The 16,976-nt window shown below is 40.5% G+C and overlaps 1 protein-coding gene across 2 annotated transcripts in view; it reads right to left on the bottom strand.

The window, feature by feature from the left end:
- The window catches only part of Ash1l (ASH1 like histone lysine methyltransferase), a 152,671-nt gene that overhangs the window by 80,998 nt on the left and 54,697 nt on the right, over positions 1-16,976 (bottom strand). For both annotated transcript variants that reach the window (XM_028890773.2, XM_028890771.2), the window contains exons 4-5: positions 10,448-10,549; positions 1,342-2,080 (exon numbers count right to left, since the gene is read on the bottom strand). In XM_028890773.2, coding sequence (XP_028746606.1) covers positions 1,342-2,080; positions 10,448-10,549 — 841 coding nt within the window. The remainder of the gene's footprint in view (positions 1-1,341; positions 2,081-10,447; positions 10,550-16,976) is intronic.

The following is a 16,976-nucleotide window of genomic DNA, read 5'->3' as shown; positions in this document are numbered from 1 at the left end:
ATGCAACTTAGAAGAAAAAAAGGAACGCACGTGCTAGAGACTACGGCAGAAAGGATGGTGAATTCAAGGTCGGTCAAGACTGCAAGAGCAAGGTCAAAGTCAACCCGAGCAGTTCAGTGAGACCCTGTCTACAAAAACAAGCAAATAAAAACAACAAAACTAAAGGCAAATGCCTACCATTTAGAATGTCATTAAATTCATTGTGAGGTCTCTGACAGATATTTTGAGTAACCTTGGTGGTCCTTGATCCATTACTCTAAGATCTCTCTAGAGAAGTGCATTTGTGATCCTGCTCAGGCCTCAACAAACCCAAGAGAGTCTTATAGAGCCTCTGCTGCAACTCCCTTTGAGGACACTATATTCAGTGAAATAAACCAGTCACAAAAAAACAACTACTATGTGATTTCATTTATAAGCAGCACTGAAGAGTAGCCCAAAATCACAAAACAGAAAGCAGAACGTTAGTTTTTAGGGTGTTAGGCAAAGGGGAAGACAGGGAGTTACTATGAGAGTCTGTCTCAGCAACACCAAAACTGAAGAACAGAAAACAAAACAAAACAAAAACACAACATACACAGACACAGAGACACACAGACAGACTGACTGAAGCTGGATGGATATGGTGGCACATACTAACACTTAGGAAACAGAAGCAGGCTGACCTTTCTATGAGGTCAAAGCTAGCCTGGTTTGAACAATAAGTTATAGTCCAGCCAAGGCTACAAAGTGAGACAATGTCTCAAAAAATAAAAAATTTCTTTTGATTGTGTATCACAAATGACTCTTAAATTCATTTCCTAAAGGTGCACTTTGTGTTTTGAATCTTAAGCCCTTTTACTTTTTACCATGTAAAAATGTTTTTGGCCACCTTGTGTTTTAAGAAAGGCTCCAGCTATATTATGTGCCGAGGGTGGCCTACAATTCACTATCAGTATAGCTCAGATTGATCTCAAAACTCCAGATGGTTCTTCAGCCTGAAATCATTGCCATGCATGAGTACTTCACCTAAAATATTCTTAGAGTAGAGAGCAGGCCTGAAGACTCAGTTATATAGGTAAAGGGTAGTTTGGGGACACTTAGGCTGGGGTTGAGGAAATAGCTCATCAGTGAAGATGCTCGCGGTCAAGACCAATGAGCCAAGTTAGATTCCTGGGATCCACATGGTGGAAAAGACCTGGTAGATCATCCTTGGGTTTGTCCTACATCTGCCACATGCAAACGCGCACGCACGCACGCACACACTTTTTGCACGCACGCACACAAACGCGCAATAAATAAACAAAAAAAAAAATAAGTTAGACTGCTGTTATTTAGACCATAATATCTTAAGAAAGAGATTACCTTTTATTGTTTTCTTGTTCTTCTTCTTCTGGTACTGTCTTCTGCTTTTTCCTAGACTGTTCTTCTAACAGCCAATTTTTCCTCTTCAACCCCTTCTTATGTTCTGAATTAAGGTTCACACTCTGAACCACAGCCTCAATCACATCAGTAACTGTGTCTGGACTTAGGTGCAGCGCTACGTCTTCGCCTTCATTCAATTCTGGGTTGACAAACTGGGCAGCCTGGAATGCTTGCATTGACACCACAGCTTGGAGGGGACATTTCCGAGGTCGACCTGGTCTGCGTTTCACAAAATTATTCCCTGTCCTGGCCTGCCTTTGAAGTTTTTTGGCTTTTAAAATTTTATTGACGTGGTCCAGGTTTTTCTTGGTGGCCAAGATTTTGTCATAATTGCACATTTTCCGAGCTTGGCGCTGCATAGCTTCAACTACACTTCTCTTGATATGATGGGGGGAACATCTACTTGCTAACTTTTCAGACAGGAGTGGGATATTGTTATTACAAGAGTCACTTGGGACTGCAGGCACTAGAAGACTGTCTGATTTACCCAGGGCTCGCTCTTTGCTATAGTTATGGCCTGGGCTGGAGGAAGGTGGCACAGACACAGCTGTAATTGAGGCATCAGGATTTTTCTCCACGGACTCTTGCTCATCATGTTGTACTATTCGCTGCAACAGACTGTCTACAGAATCATCCATAGAAGCAACCAATCTGGGACTTCTGGAGGGAATTCCATTCACTAAAAGAGACAACACAGCACACACAGACAAAAAATTGATCACTGAGTTATCTAAATTGTTTTGTCTCTTTATGCTTGTTTCTTAGCCTTTTGAGACAAGGTTGGGCTACGATGCTTTTGCTGGCTTAGAATTTACCAGGCAAATTAGGCTGGTCTTGAAGTTGTAGTGATTGAGCCTCCCTGCCTCTGCCTTCTGAGTGCTAGAATTATAGGCAATCAACCAGCTTTTATTTCATTAATTCTTTATTTTTAATTTTGTGTGTGTGTGTGTGTGTGTGTGTGTGTGTGTGTGTGTGTGTGTGTATGGCATGTGCACAAAGGTGCCCACAGAGGCCAGAAGAGGACGTCAGATTCCCTGAAGTTGGTGAGCTGCTGGATATGGGTGCTGGGAAATGAACCCAGGTATTCTGGAGAGCAAGCAATAAGAGCTCTTAACTAAGACATCTCCCAGCCCCTTCTTGTATTTGTTTAAGACAGCTCTTCTGTAGTTCAGGATGGCCTTGAATCTACTACATTTGAGGTTATTCTATTAGAGCACTATCTTGAATTCCTAATCCTTATGTCTGTTTCCCAAGTGCTGCAATTACAGGTGTGGACCACCACTCCTGGCTAAATGACTTTCTATACTGACAAAAGGTAAAGAAGTATTAAAGGCTATACAGTAGAAGAATAGAAAAAAAGCTAAACTTGTCTTTCTTTTTGACTGCTGGTGATCAAATCCTGAGATTGCCCATATTTGGCAAGTTGTTCACCACTCAGCTAAATCCTGAGCAAGATGTGTTCCTTCCCTTCTTTCTTCCTGCTTTTTCAAACAGGATGTTACACTGTAGCCCAGGCTTGCCTGTAACTCACTAGGTAAGGTTATCCTCCTCCCTTAGCCTCCTACGTCCTGTAATTAAAGGTGTATTATACCATGCCTGTGGCTTTTTGTACATGTGTTTATGTGGAATCAAATTTGTGTGTGTGTGTCTCTTGTGTCTTGTTTCTCATGGGCTATCCATCTTATTATTTGTAATTGGAACCAAACATATATCCTTTTCAAGAAGAGTTAAGTGTGCTGAACAAATGAATCATTCTTTAGCTCCATGACTAAGGACTTTTAAAGGGTTGGAAGCTTTAAAAGTTGGACTGAATGCATTTTACATCTTGACATTGTGGGGACAAGGGATGGAAGATTATGGCTTAAAAGTGATGTGTTTGAGTGTTAAGTGGACAAGGGGTAGTGTTGTGATGGGGTCAGGCGAGTGTTAATTGTCAACTTGACAAAATACAGAATCACCTGGGAGATGGGGCTCTGAACATGCCTGTAAGAGATTATCTTTCTAAAAGAATTAGTGATTTTCTTTTGTATATACATGTGTGGGGTGAATACATGGAATTGTGCACAAATGGGGGTCAGAGGAGAACATTCTGTCTTCATTTCTCCCTCCACTTTGATGTGGATTTGGAGGGTTGAACTCAGGTTGTCAGGCATGTGCAGCATTGTGTTTAGACTTGCCTGCTGAGCCATCTCTTCAGTCCAATCTTGATTTAGTTAATGAGGGGGGAAAGACCCACCCACAGTAAGTGGGGTCCTTCTTCTAAATGGGATCCTGGACTATATACTTTGGGAAAGGGAACTGAGAGGCAGTTTGTATCTATCCCTCTATATTTCCTGATTGCGGATATGATGTGACAAGCTGCTTCAAGCTCCTGCTACCTTCAACTATGAGCTAAAATAAGCCATTTATCCCTTAAGTGTCTTCTTCCAAGGCATTTTTAATCACAGGAAAGAAACTAAAACAGTACCTAAACTCCTAATTTACTATTACTATCCACAGGTCATTTTGTTGTTGTTTTGTTTTCTAGGACAGGGTTTCTCTGTATATCAGCTCTGGCTGGCCTTGAGCTCACCTCTGTGAGCTCACCTGCTGCTGCTTCCCAAGTGCTGGGATTAAACACATTTGCCACCACTGCCCGGCTCAGGTCACAGTTTTTTTAATCAATGGATTTATCGACATATTTTTAAAATGTGGCATTAGCTGAGATGCTTGGTGGCTCATAACAATGTAACTTCAGCATACAGGAGGCTGAGCCAGAAGGTTTGTCACAAATTTCAAGCCAGCCTGAGCTACATAGTGAGAACCAAGACAGTCAGGCATAGCAAAACTCTATCCAAAATTATTGAAATTAGTGCTGTTGAGATGGCTTAGGATAAAAGCATTTGCTGATAACCCTAGGGCCCCGCTGTGGGAGGAGAGAACTAACTCTCAGAGTTGTCCTCTGATGGTAGTCTGCATGTACACACACACACACACACACACACACACACACACACACACACACACTTTTAAAATTAAGAAAATGTTATTAGAGCTAGAGTTCAGTCTGTAGAGTGCCTGTCTAGTATGTAACAACAGCATGTATCAAATTTTGGGGACAAATCCAGTGCTTGGGTAAAGGGAAAAGAATCAGATGTTTAAGGTAAATTTGGCCACATAGTGAATTTGAGTCCAATCTGGACTAGATGAGTCCCTACTAAAAACAAACACAGGAAACACTGCTATCATTCTAGTCTGTAAAAAAAAATATTTTACTTTATTTATATGTACTTATGTATTTATGTCACGGGGTACAGATGATCTCTGAATCCAGAGGATATAGAATGCTAGGAACAAAAATCAGGTCCTCTGAAAGGACAACAAGTGCTTTTAACCACTGAGCCATCTCTCTAGCCCAATTCCAGACATTTCCCTATTAAAGTAGTAAGAATTATAGAAACATCTCTGTGTAGCTTTGCGCCTTTCCTGGAACTCACTTGTTAGACCAGGCTGGCCTCGAACTCACAGAGATCCGCCTGGCTCTGCCTCCTGAGTGCTAGGATTAAAGGCGTGATCCACCACCGCCCAGCGCTTTTCTTTTCTTTAACTGAGACAGACTCTACAACTGCACAGAGATTCATTTGCCTCTTCCTTCTGAGTGGTGGATCCAAGGCTAGCCCACTTTGTTCTCGGACTCTGCCAATCAGCTTCACTTTTCCTTCTTTTGCTCTCCTCCCTCTTGCTTTCGCAAGCTTGTACATTTTTTGAAGTCTCTCTCTCAGCTTCCTAAGACTCAGTTCCTTGTTTTTAGGGTCACATGTAGCCCAGGCTGGCCTTGACCTCTTGCATCTACCTCCCAACTGATAGAACTGCCCGCCTTAACCTCAGTAGTGGTAGTGATACCAGCCTTAACAAACAACAAAATGTTTCCTTTTTTAATTGGTAAAGAAAACATGACTTCTTTCATTATTTTCCCCCAACCACTCAGGTTTAAGCCTAAGGTCTTGCGTAGACAAGGCACAGTCAGCCTTTAGAGTAGCAGAAAGTAAAGGTCCGGCCACCCAAGGACTGAAATTTTGGTGTGAATCATCCATGACCCTAAAACAATGTTTCTTCTTTCTTTCTTTTTCTCTCTTTGAGATAGGGACTCATATAGTAAAGGCTGGCTTCAAATTAAAACATTATATACCTGAGGTTGGCCTTGAACTCCTGAACCTCCTGTCTCAACTCCTCACTGCTGGGATTACAGGCATATGTCATAATGCTATCCCAAGGCCTGGACTTCTACATGTACTCCAGGTTGGTCTTAACCTCACAGTAATCCTCTTACCCCAGGCTCAAGGGGGGGTTGAATCACAAACTGAGTCCCATGTCTGGCTCAGAAATCTTTGTCTACCCCAAGGTCATGAAGATTTTCTCACATGTGTTTAAGCTTTAAGTATGTTTACAGAAGCCGGGCAGTGGTGGTGGCGCACGCCTTTAATCCCAGCACTTGGGGTGGGGGGGCAGAAGCAGGTGGATCTCTGTGAGTTTGAGGCCAGCCTGGGCTATAGTGTGAGTTCCAGGAAAGGCTCCAAAGCTACACAGAGAAACCCTGTCTTGAAAAACCAAAAAGAAAAAAAAAAGAAAGTTCACAGAAACCTATTTCAAGTTAAAATTTCCATGGTCTACAGTCAATGGTCCTCTCTCTATATAAAGCCATCTTACTTTTTTTTCATTTTTGTTAAAAAGACAATCTTCATAACATTAGACTCCTGTTTGAGAAGAATGAACTGAAAGGGCAGGAATGGTGGCTCACGCTGCAACATCACTACTTCTGAGGTTGAGACAGGAGTTCTTTGGTTTCTAGCCCAGGCTAGGCTACACAGATTCTAGGCCAGCCTAGAAAAACAACTAACAAGTCATCCATAACAACAAAGAGCCCCCCTCCAACCCCACAGGAACCAAAGGCCATGTGCAGGGCCCTCCAGATGGCGCAGTGGGGAAAGCACTTGCTGCCAGGCCCGAGGATCCCAGTTCTGTCTGGGACCCACCAGGTGGAAAGGTTCAACCAACTTCTATAAACTGTCCTTTGGACCTCTGCCCTGTGCTCTTGCCATACAAACACACACAGTAAATAAATAACAAAGACATTTTTAAAGAAGTCTATATAGGAGTAGCTATTACTGGTCTTTTAAAGTTTTTTAAAAATTATATTTATTTATAGTGATTCAGATCATCAAACTTGGAGACATATACCTTTACCTACAACACAAGCTCAAAGGCCCTATTTCCAGACTTCGTGTTTCACTAAACCATACTATATGTTTACAGTCCTGGCAGGAACGGACACTCTTCTTAGAGACAGACTTTCACTATGTAGGCCTGGCTGGCCTTGAACTCCTTGGCCTTGAGATCTGGCTGCTTCTGTCTCCCAGGTGCTGGGATTAAAGGGGCATGTCTTAGTTACTGTTCTATTGCTGTGAGGAGACACCATGACCAAGGCAGTCTATAAAAGAAAGCATTGAATTGAGGACGTGCTTGTAGTTTCTGAGAGTTAGTCCATGATCGTCATGGTGGGAAGTATGGCAGCAGGCAGGCATGACACGGGAGCAGTAGCTCAGAGGTGACATCTTTTCCACAATGGGGGCAGACAGCAAAAGAGACTGAGCCTGTTTGTGGGCTTTTGAAACCAGTGACACACTTCCCACAAGATCACACCTCCTAACCTTTACCAAATAGTTCCAACTGGGAACCAAACATTCAAGTAGAGGAGCCCCTGGGGGCAACTCTCATTTAAGAAACTGTGCTCTTCCACTTGGCTATCAGATAACCGAGACAATTTTCCCTCACAGAGATCTCTCATAGGATCAGGAAATGGCTAGGGCCCTTGTGCTAGCCAGAGGAGGAATTTGTCTTCAACAAAGTGTTCACCAATACTGACACTTGCTGAAGCCTGGAGCCTGAAGGACTCCTTTCTTTCCTTGTTTGTTTTCTGTGACAGGGTTTCTCTGTGTAGCCCTGGCTGTCCTGAAGACCAGAGTGGCCTCAAACTCATAGAGATCTGCCCGCCTCTGCCTCCTGAGTACTAGGATTAGTGATATGTGCCACCAACCCCAGCCTTTGTTTGTCTGTTTGAGACAGGGTCCTGGAACTCACTATGTAGACCTGGCTGGCCTACAGAGACCTGCCTGCCTCTGCCTCCCAAGTGCTGGAACTAAAGGAGTACACTACCACACTCAGCTTAAACATATTTAAGGTTTATTTATTTTATTTTGTCTGTGTTTTGCTTCTATGTATATCTGTATCTTGTGCCTTTTGGCCAGTTCCAATTTCAGTGAAGTGCCACATGGGTGCTGAAATCAAACTCAGGTCCTCTACAAAAACAAGTGCTCTTAACCATCGAGCCATGTGCCCAGCCTCAGGACTGTTTTATTATGCACATTGCTCATCATCCATTTAAACCCAAACCTCATGTTAGGATTCCAATACAGACTTGGAGGAGGGAGGTCAATGGAACTCTTTACATCTCTCCTAAATACAGGCACACACGATAAGTATCCCTTTACTGCTTTTCTCTATTCAACATTGCACTGGCCTTCTGAGGACAGGTGGTCATGACTGACTAGTTAGGATGCTGTTCAGTCCTAGACTCTGACCTTACCTCTGGTAAAAATTTGTCTCTTCTTTCACTAATATCACACTGTAGTTTTGTGGGTATGTGGGCTTTATGTACAAATGTGTAGATGTGTGCACACATGCATGCTTGAAGGAGCCAGAGTTCAATGCTGGGTGTCTCCCTCAATCTCTATTTTTGGAAACAGACTCTTGTACTGACTCTGGATCTCATCAATTTGGCTGAACTGGCCCTGACATTCAATTCCAGGACCCACCTGTCTCCATGCCTTAGCAGTGGAGTCACAAACACACTTGTTACACGTGGCTTTTCTGGCAGGGTTGGGGACCAGCCATGGGCCTTGTGCGGCAGACACTTCACCGCTGAGCCAGCTCCCGGGCTGTGCACTACAGTAAGAAGCCGTGTCTCTGAAAGCATGAAACTGCTCTGGCATTTTCTAGATGGTATCCTTTTCTTTTTTCTTTTGGTGTGTGTGTGTGTGTTTTACTAGTGACTGAACCTAGGGTCTTATTTACACAGGAGAGGCAAATGCTTTACCAACAGAGCTATACTCTTAAACTCTTCTATGGTTTGTCTGTTTGTTTGTTTGTTTGTTTTTGAGACAGGGTTTCTCTGTGTAGCCTTAGGTGTTCTTGACTGTCTGAGAATTTGCTCTGTAGATCAGGGTGGCCTCAAATTCAGAGAGATTCATCCACCTCTGCCTCCCAAAGGCTGGAATTAAAGGCGTGTGCCACCACCGCCTGGCTCCCTTTTATGCTTTTTAAGACTAGGTCTCACTCTGTATTTCAGGCTGGGAAATTCTTGGCAAATCCCTTGCTTCAGCCTCCCAAGTACTGGGATTCAAGGCATGCGCCACCATATATGCAGGGTCCTCTCTAAATTTTAGAATTAGGACCTGTGAACTGGCTCCGTGGTAAATACACTTGCAACCAAGCCTGACAACCTGTGTTCAGTCTGTTCAGTCCTAGGGTTCCACATGGCGAAGGACAGAACCAACTTTGAGACAGTTGTTCTCTGACCTCCACATATGCCACGTGACATGTATGCACCATGAGCAAGCACACACACATAAGGGATATGTAAAAACAACAATGTATACTGTATACATGTGCCATTGTGTCCTGTGGATAAAAGCCTTAAATAACCCCATGAGTTAATCAATTCTAAAATCCTTTTCACTCTAGATTTTAAAAATAAAGGGAAAAACATTTTAGAATCAGCCCATCATTTCAAATGAATCTTACGAAGACCATATTACATATATAAATTGGTTTGGAGAACTGCCATTTTGATGGTTAAGAGTATTCAAAACAATAAACAATGATATATATTTTTCAACAATGCTTTCTAATTATTCTTTTGATATCATCTCATGTAACCTAGGTATGTTCTATATAAAATGCAGTGTTGGGGAAAGAATCAGGGCTACATGAATGCTAGGAAAGCACTCTATCAACTGAACTATATTTTTGAGACAGGGTCTTGTTATGTATCCCAAGGTGGCCACAGATCTACAGCATTATCTCCTGCCTCGGTCTCTCCAGTGCTGTGACTACCAGCCTACTTTGTATTTTTAATTAAATACTTACTGGGTATATTTGAGAGATTTATCTTTAAGTTATTTCATGGATGACCTTGAACTCCTAATCCTAATTCTACCTCCCAACTGCTGAGACTACAGGCATGTGCCAATATACACAACAACAATAATGTATTAAAGGGCTTCAAGCCACACTATTACAGAATGAATTTTTTTTAAAAAAGATTTATTTATTTATTATGTATACAGAGGAGTGTGCCAGATCTCACTACAGATGGTTGTGAGCCACCATGTGGTTGCTGGGAATTGAACTCAGGACCTCTGGAAGAACAGTCGGTGCCCTTAACCTCTGAGCCATCTTTCCAGCCCCTACAGAATGTATTTTTTTTTAATTTATTTTTATTTATTATGTAAACAGTGTTCTGCCTGCATACCAGAAGAGGGCACCAGATCTTATTGTAAATGGTTGTGAGCCACCATGTGGTTGCTGGGAATTGAACTCAGGACCTTTAGAAGAGCAGCCATTGTTCGTAACCTCTGAGCCATCTCTCCAGCCTCAGAATGTACTTTCCCATAATTTCAATGTAAAAAGTTATGTGTGTGTGTTATGTCTGTTGTGTGAGTATGTGTACATGTGCAGATCCCTGTGGAGGCCAGTGGTGTCAGGTCCCCGAGTGCTAGGACCCAACCATGGGCCCTCTGCAACAACAGTATATGCTCCTAACTGCTGAGCCATCCTCCAGTGCCCTTACATTGCAATTTTTAAAAGTAAAACTATTAAATTTTTCCAATATACATTATAAGTGATATTGAGATGACAAGACCACTTTTGTTTGCTTTACACAGATTCGTTAATTTCAAGTGGCAGATAGGAAACTATCCTGAAAATCTAGTAAAACAATAGCACTTACCTGTTGAAGAAGTACTCTCAGATGAAGACCTTTTATGGGTAGGGCTACAATTTGTGCTTTCTGATGATCGCTGGGAAGATTTATCTGAAGTTGACTGAGAACCTGGGAAGAAAGAAAAAGAAAGAAATAGGACAATTCAAGACCACAAGAAGTGTTTGTCAGACCATGCTGTGATACAACAGTGAACTGTAGCTGCTGTCACTGCCATACCCTGTAACAATGTGACATGTAAGCTCACAATAAGAAGAATATAAGGAGAGGATAAACCACGCCAGATGCTGCTGACAGAATTTCCCAGGTCATAGAATTGTTGTAGATTACCAGAGAGGAAGAAAACCACTTCTAATGGTAGGATAAAAATAAATTGTGATTTAGTTTCATGCACCATCACTATGAAATATTTACTGATAAAAACTGATAGTCTAACCTATTCCTTATTTTTTATTAAAACTCATCATATAAACCAATAAATAAAACTTATCCAACTTAGGTATCTTATTTAATAGACTCAGATACAAAGTAGACACCTGGACCTCAGGTCCATCATCTTTTGTTTGTTTGTTTGTTTTTTCTTTTTTTGAGACAAGAGGTTCTCTGTACAGCCCTGGTTGTGCTGGAAATCGCTCTGTAGACCAGGTTGGCTTTGAACTCACAGAGATCTGCCTGCCTCTGCCTCCTCAGTGCTAGGATTAAAGGCACGTGCCACCACACCAGGTGAAGTCCATCACCTTACCCAATTCACAAATATTCACATTCTGTTTTCTACAGAAAATACTGAAAGAACTGATTATAAATTTATTTGTAGAATACATCTTTAATGGTATACATTTAAGGTTACTTAGTTTATAGGTATAAAACATCACAAAAACATTTAATTTCCCTTAAAAAAAAAAAAGGTCTTATAATTTTAACAAAACCCCAAATTGATGTAGCATAATTTAGTACATTTCTTGCTCGGGAGAAAACAATGATGTTCAAGAATGATTATTTTCCTACAAAAAATATTCTTGTTTCTAATACTCCTTTCATAATAATCTAAAAAGCTAACTGTTGAAAATACATAATAAACATCAATTTTGTATTTGCCAAAAGAATTAGAAGCACTCCAAATTATTTACTTTTATATCTAAAATAAGCTTCAACATAAAATTGGAGCCACAAAAGAAACCAAAGCCTGGAAGAGGAGACTATCTGGAACTGCTTGAGGATTTAACTGTCTAATGAAGACAGGATTTAATCTCTGAAGGACATTATAGGAACAGAAGAAATTAATGCAGCTAAGTTTCTATGATTTCCCTTGCTCTAAGAGAAAAAGTATAAACTGTTTTATTTAAACAGTTTCTTAAGTCACACTATTGCAATTATTCTTTTCATGGGCTACTGGCAGTACTGACAGGGTAAGATGTATGACTCACCATTCAAGAATGAGAAGTCAGATACTAGGAAAATCCGTGCTGTAACGCCGCGCACCCTACTTCTAACACAGTGATGACTGATGTAAGATCTACTCAAGAACAAAGATTGTTTAGTTTTGAATTTCAAAGAGATATAAAAAGGGATTTTTGAAAACTAACTGTACAGTAAATCCCCATGGTGTGTGGCTCAGATATTCTACTACAGAGCTAAATGGCATGTTAAAACATCTAGGAAGTAAAAAGCCAAGGAAGGCATCAATGAAGAGTAAGTATTAATACAGAAAACTTCATATACAAGACAGATATAGTCTTCCTACCCAGATACGTAGCCAAGACAGAAGACAACAGTGGCCAAGAAGCTTGAGACATCATTGAGCTCTGTCACCATTCCTGTTGAATGGGCAAACAATGGAGATTAAGTGCCAGGGAACAAAGGGAGTTTAAGAGCACTTTTAATAGTTTTCTCTCTCAGCCACAAACTGACATCTAATGGGTATATTTTACATGCTTGATATCTGGCTAGACTGTGGAGGTGGGAGGAAAGAGATACAAAGAAGAGTACCATGTGGTGGTATTTTATTTGTACTGAAATATGATTTTAATTGTATGTTAATAAATAAAGTTGCCCGGGGGTCAGAGCTATTAGAGCCATAGAAAGAGCGTGGCGGTGGTGGCACATGCAACATATGCCTTTAAGACCTGGAGGGCTGTACTCACAGGCAGTGACGAGGCAGTCATGTGTTTGGGTTTACAACCAATGAGAAGGCAGAATAGAAAGACTATATTAAAGACAAACACACAGGAAGTAGCTCTCTTTTGGGGAGGTAGGACCACCGCAGGAAGGGTAAGATTTTTGCTCTGAGCTCTGACCTCTTGGCTTTCTCTTTTACATTGGTTCTGTGTTTCTTATTTAATAAGACGGTTGGTTACATCTACAGTACCAGGTCTGCTCTCCAGGCTTAGCTAACGCTATTCATGTCATCATGTACTATATTTCAGATGACATCTGTGCTGTTTGTTCGTGAGCTCCAGCTTCAGTTTCTAGGCTATTTGGTAACTTTTCCCAAATTTCTTGATCATCTTCAAGAAAGTCTTCATGAAGGCTTCAACTATACCTTTGATCATCAGGATATCCTGAGAATCACCCTGCCTGGCCTCACCCACCTCAGGGTAAAAGAGGGTACAGGCACTTTCTTCAAAGCTCCTTCTTTTGGTGGCATCTGGAGCTGCTGAGGAGGCAGTGGGAGGTGGAATGGGGGTCAGATCCCCGGAGATCATTATTGGCAGCACTGTACAGCAATTCCTGAGAAACTGAAACAATTGAGAGAGAGATGGCTTAGCTCACTTAGCTTCTGAGCCATTTTTCATTTTCTGAAAGTAATGGAGGCCAGCAGCCTATTCTTAGAATTAAATAGAAGACTGGAATAAAAATTCAGGAAGGCTTTCACTTTTCATTTTTAAAAGTGTGTTTGAATCCCCTGTTCATATAGAGTAGAGCTGTTCTTAACAATACTGCATATTTAGAGAATAAAGTTATATCCCTGAGATATGTTCAAAAACAGTGCTGACAGGCACAGTAAGAGGATGAGAATACCGGAAAACACACTGCTCAATGATGTAACGTAAACAGATTTAAGACTGGAAATCAACACAACTTTTGAGCAAGAAGAAGCAACCTGTTAAATATGTGTAAAGTATGTTAAAATTGGCCTATAAGTCAGAGGAAATATATAAACGTACTGCTTTGTTAAGTTCCATTATACAGCTGGGTGACTAGAATAAGAGAATGTCCAGAGAGAACTAACATGCCTATTCCAGCAGAGACCCCAACATATCTGTATTTCCAAACATAAGACAAAATGAAATGCACAGTGGAGTGCAGTGTGGTATTAAGTATATGGATTATGGAGAAAAGCAACCAGGGTTTGATTCTTCAGTCTTTAGCAAATTAAGGATAAGGATCAAGGCAAATAAACACTCTTAACTCTGACTTTAAATTAAAGCACTCTAAATCATTGGACAGTGTTAAATCCCAAAATGGGATAGTAAAATTTGTAATGTCACCTTATAAAATTCAATGTGGCTTATAAATGTTAGTGATTACTACATATGAAGAGGTTCCTAACACTGGTCATGTTATCTTTTTCTTGGGGAGAGAATATCAATGATTGAAACCAGGGTCTTATGCTTCACTGAGCTACAAATTCAACATTATTGTGAAAAATATTTTCGATATTAAATACATAAGTAACTGACACATTTAAATGGACATTCTATTTTAAAACAAAAATTTAAGTAGAACAGATACTTATGCCCAATTAGGGAGCTGAAACTAACATATAGCTATTAATCATTTACCTTAAATGTAAAGTGAATACAATTAAGATGTATGTATATCTGGAATGAACCTTAATGTACCGCCTCCACCTTAGCTTCTCTAGGAATGGGGTGATGATCTAAACAACAGCAATACTATCAGATGTACCAAGAGACTAACTGGAACCAGGTGTCCAGCTTTCTAGTTAGTTCGTTAACAAGGACAAAGCAGTTTTCTGCTTCCCCTATGTATTTTTGTGTTCCTCTAATTCATAGTCATCTTCTAAGCGGAGTTACCCAGCTTCACTCATGGGGGGGGGAGGGTAAGATTTGCCAGCAAAGACTCCATTCCTCATTGAGCAAGGTGTTTATATGGATTTTAGTTCCAGAAAATCTGATTATGCCTCCAAAAAAAAGTGTGTACACACACGAGAGAGAGAGAGAGAGAGAGAGAGAGAGAGAGAGAGAGAGAGAGAGAGAGAGAGAGAAATCAGTAAGTTTCCACCATTTCTTTTTAGAACAAAGATATAATGAAATAAACAAGGAATATAGATGGAAATGCATCAGTTCACAGAATTTTTCAATTAGAAACACTGCTGGGGTCACTCAGACCACAGACGAGACACGTTTAGAGACTACATACACATAAGTAAAGCAGTAATTGCACATAAAGCAGAGACGATATGCTTAAATAAAACTGGATTTTAACATTAAGGTATGGTGAGTCTTAGGAGTCAATTCTCCATGCTACTGGTAATAAAGACATCTGTATACAGAAGGTGACCAAGTGCTACTGAGGAAGAACCACAGGTGTCACAAACTAGGCTGATATACAGAGGGATATAAGAACTAAAAATAAACTTGGATATGTGAAGAAGCCTCACAAGTCATTTGCATTATAGTATTTTTGAGTTTCATTGGTCTCTTATCTGATAAACTTGTAAGACAAGGCTTTGAGAAAATATTTGTATCCATGTAGGCAATAAGGGGAAAATGGGGGCTGGAGAGATGGCTCAGAGGTTAAGAGCACTGGCAGCTCTTCCAGAGGTTCTGAGTTCAATTCCCAGCAACCACATGGTGACTCATAACCATCTGTAATGAGATCTGGTGCCCTCTTCTGGCCTGCAGGTGTACATGCAGACAAAACACTATGCATAATAAATAAATCTTTTTAAAAAATAAGGGAAAAATAGTATAAACTGTATGTACATAGCAAAAAAAAGGGGGGGGAGAGAATGTCAGAAAAGGGAAAAAACATAAATGGACTAAGGATAATAATCTAGTCTTATAGTATCCATAGAAATAAACGAAGACCAAGAATCTGTCATGAAGTTGGTTTGTTGTTAAAAAAACAAAAAACAAAAAACAAAAAAAAACCTTGATTTAATCTACTATAAAAAGTGAATACTATTTTCATAGATGCCTGAGAGTAAGCAAAGAGTCAAATGGGCAAAGTTATCAGAATCAACAGAGAAAACTGCTTCTGATAATAAGCACCTGTGTATGTAGAAAGGTGGAAGAATCACAAGGAACACACAAACACAGAATCCAGTGAGATGACTGAATAAAAATACTTGCTGAGCAAGCCTGACAACCTGAGTTGGATCCCTGGAAGCCAGGGCATAAAGAGAACTGACTCTCAAAAGTTGCTAACTGATCTTCATATACATACTAGGACATGTACACTCCCTTACAGAAGCAAACACATGTGCATAAGTATGTGGGCACACACAGAGACACACATTCTCATTCTTACTTGAATTAAAAAATTAAAACAAATTAAAAAAAGAAAAAACCTGAGTATGGTAGCACACAATTTTAATCCCAGCATGTGGGAGTTAGGGATAGGTGGATCTCTGTGACTTGAGGCCAGCCTGGTGGTCTACAGAGAAGCTCCAGACCAGCAGGGATCTATAGTGAGACTCCCCTGCTGCGCAGTGGTAGTACATGCCTTTAACCCATGCACTCTCTGGAGGCAGATGCAGGCAGGCAGAACAAGAACCTGGACAGCCAAGGCTACAGAGAGAAACCCTGTCTCGTAAAACCAAACCACACCAAAACAAATAAACAACAGCCCCCGCCCCCCCACACAAAAAAAAATATGCGAAAACCTAACATCCACACCTATCTTTGAAAATAAAGATTCAACCTAACTACTTCACTGTGGCCTAACTCTTCCAAACCAAATGATGAATTTTCTCCAGCCTGGCCTATAGAGCTAGTTCCAGGACAGCTAGGGCTGTTACTCAGAGAATTCTGTCTTAAACACCCCCCACAAAAAAAGAATTTTCAGGGTGCTAAATATGAATTAGAAAAAAACCACACTGACTGGGCGTGGTGACATATGCCTTTGATTTCAGCACTTGGGAGGTAGAAGCAGGTTAGTCTGGTTTACACAGTGAATTCCAGACCAGTCAGAACTATCTAGTGAGACGTCTCAAAATAAACAAACAAAAAAGAAACCGATAAAACCAGTAATCTGGTCAGATAAAATTTGTTTCTTCAGTCTAAATTCATATTAAAGGCTTTTTACAAATTTATATACTACAGGTTTCATGTACATTGTTTGGAATTCAACAATAAACACTATACTAATTAGGAAATTATTTAAATGAGCAAAATGTCTGATGTTTCCAATGCTATTAATATCTTTGGACTAACCATGGAAGTACAGACTAGCTTGTGCTAGACTTAAAATGAGGCTTACAGTGAGTTCAAAGAAATAAACTTATTTGAAAATAGTATTTCAAAGTAGTTTTATAATAAATTAGTTCTTCCTAACAAAATTAAAGTATGGC

This window comes from Peromyscus leucopus, chromosome 6, assembly GCF_004664715.2.
Source record: "Peromyscus leucopus breed LL Stock chromosome 6, UCI_PerLeu_2.1, whole genome shotgun sequence".
NCBI classification, from domain to species: domain Eukaryota; kingdom Metazoa; phylum Chordata; class Mammalia; order Rodentia; family Cricetidae; genus Peromyscus; species Peromyscus leucopus.
This window is presented reverse-complemented; position numbering and strand designations above follow the sequence as displayed.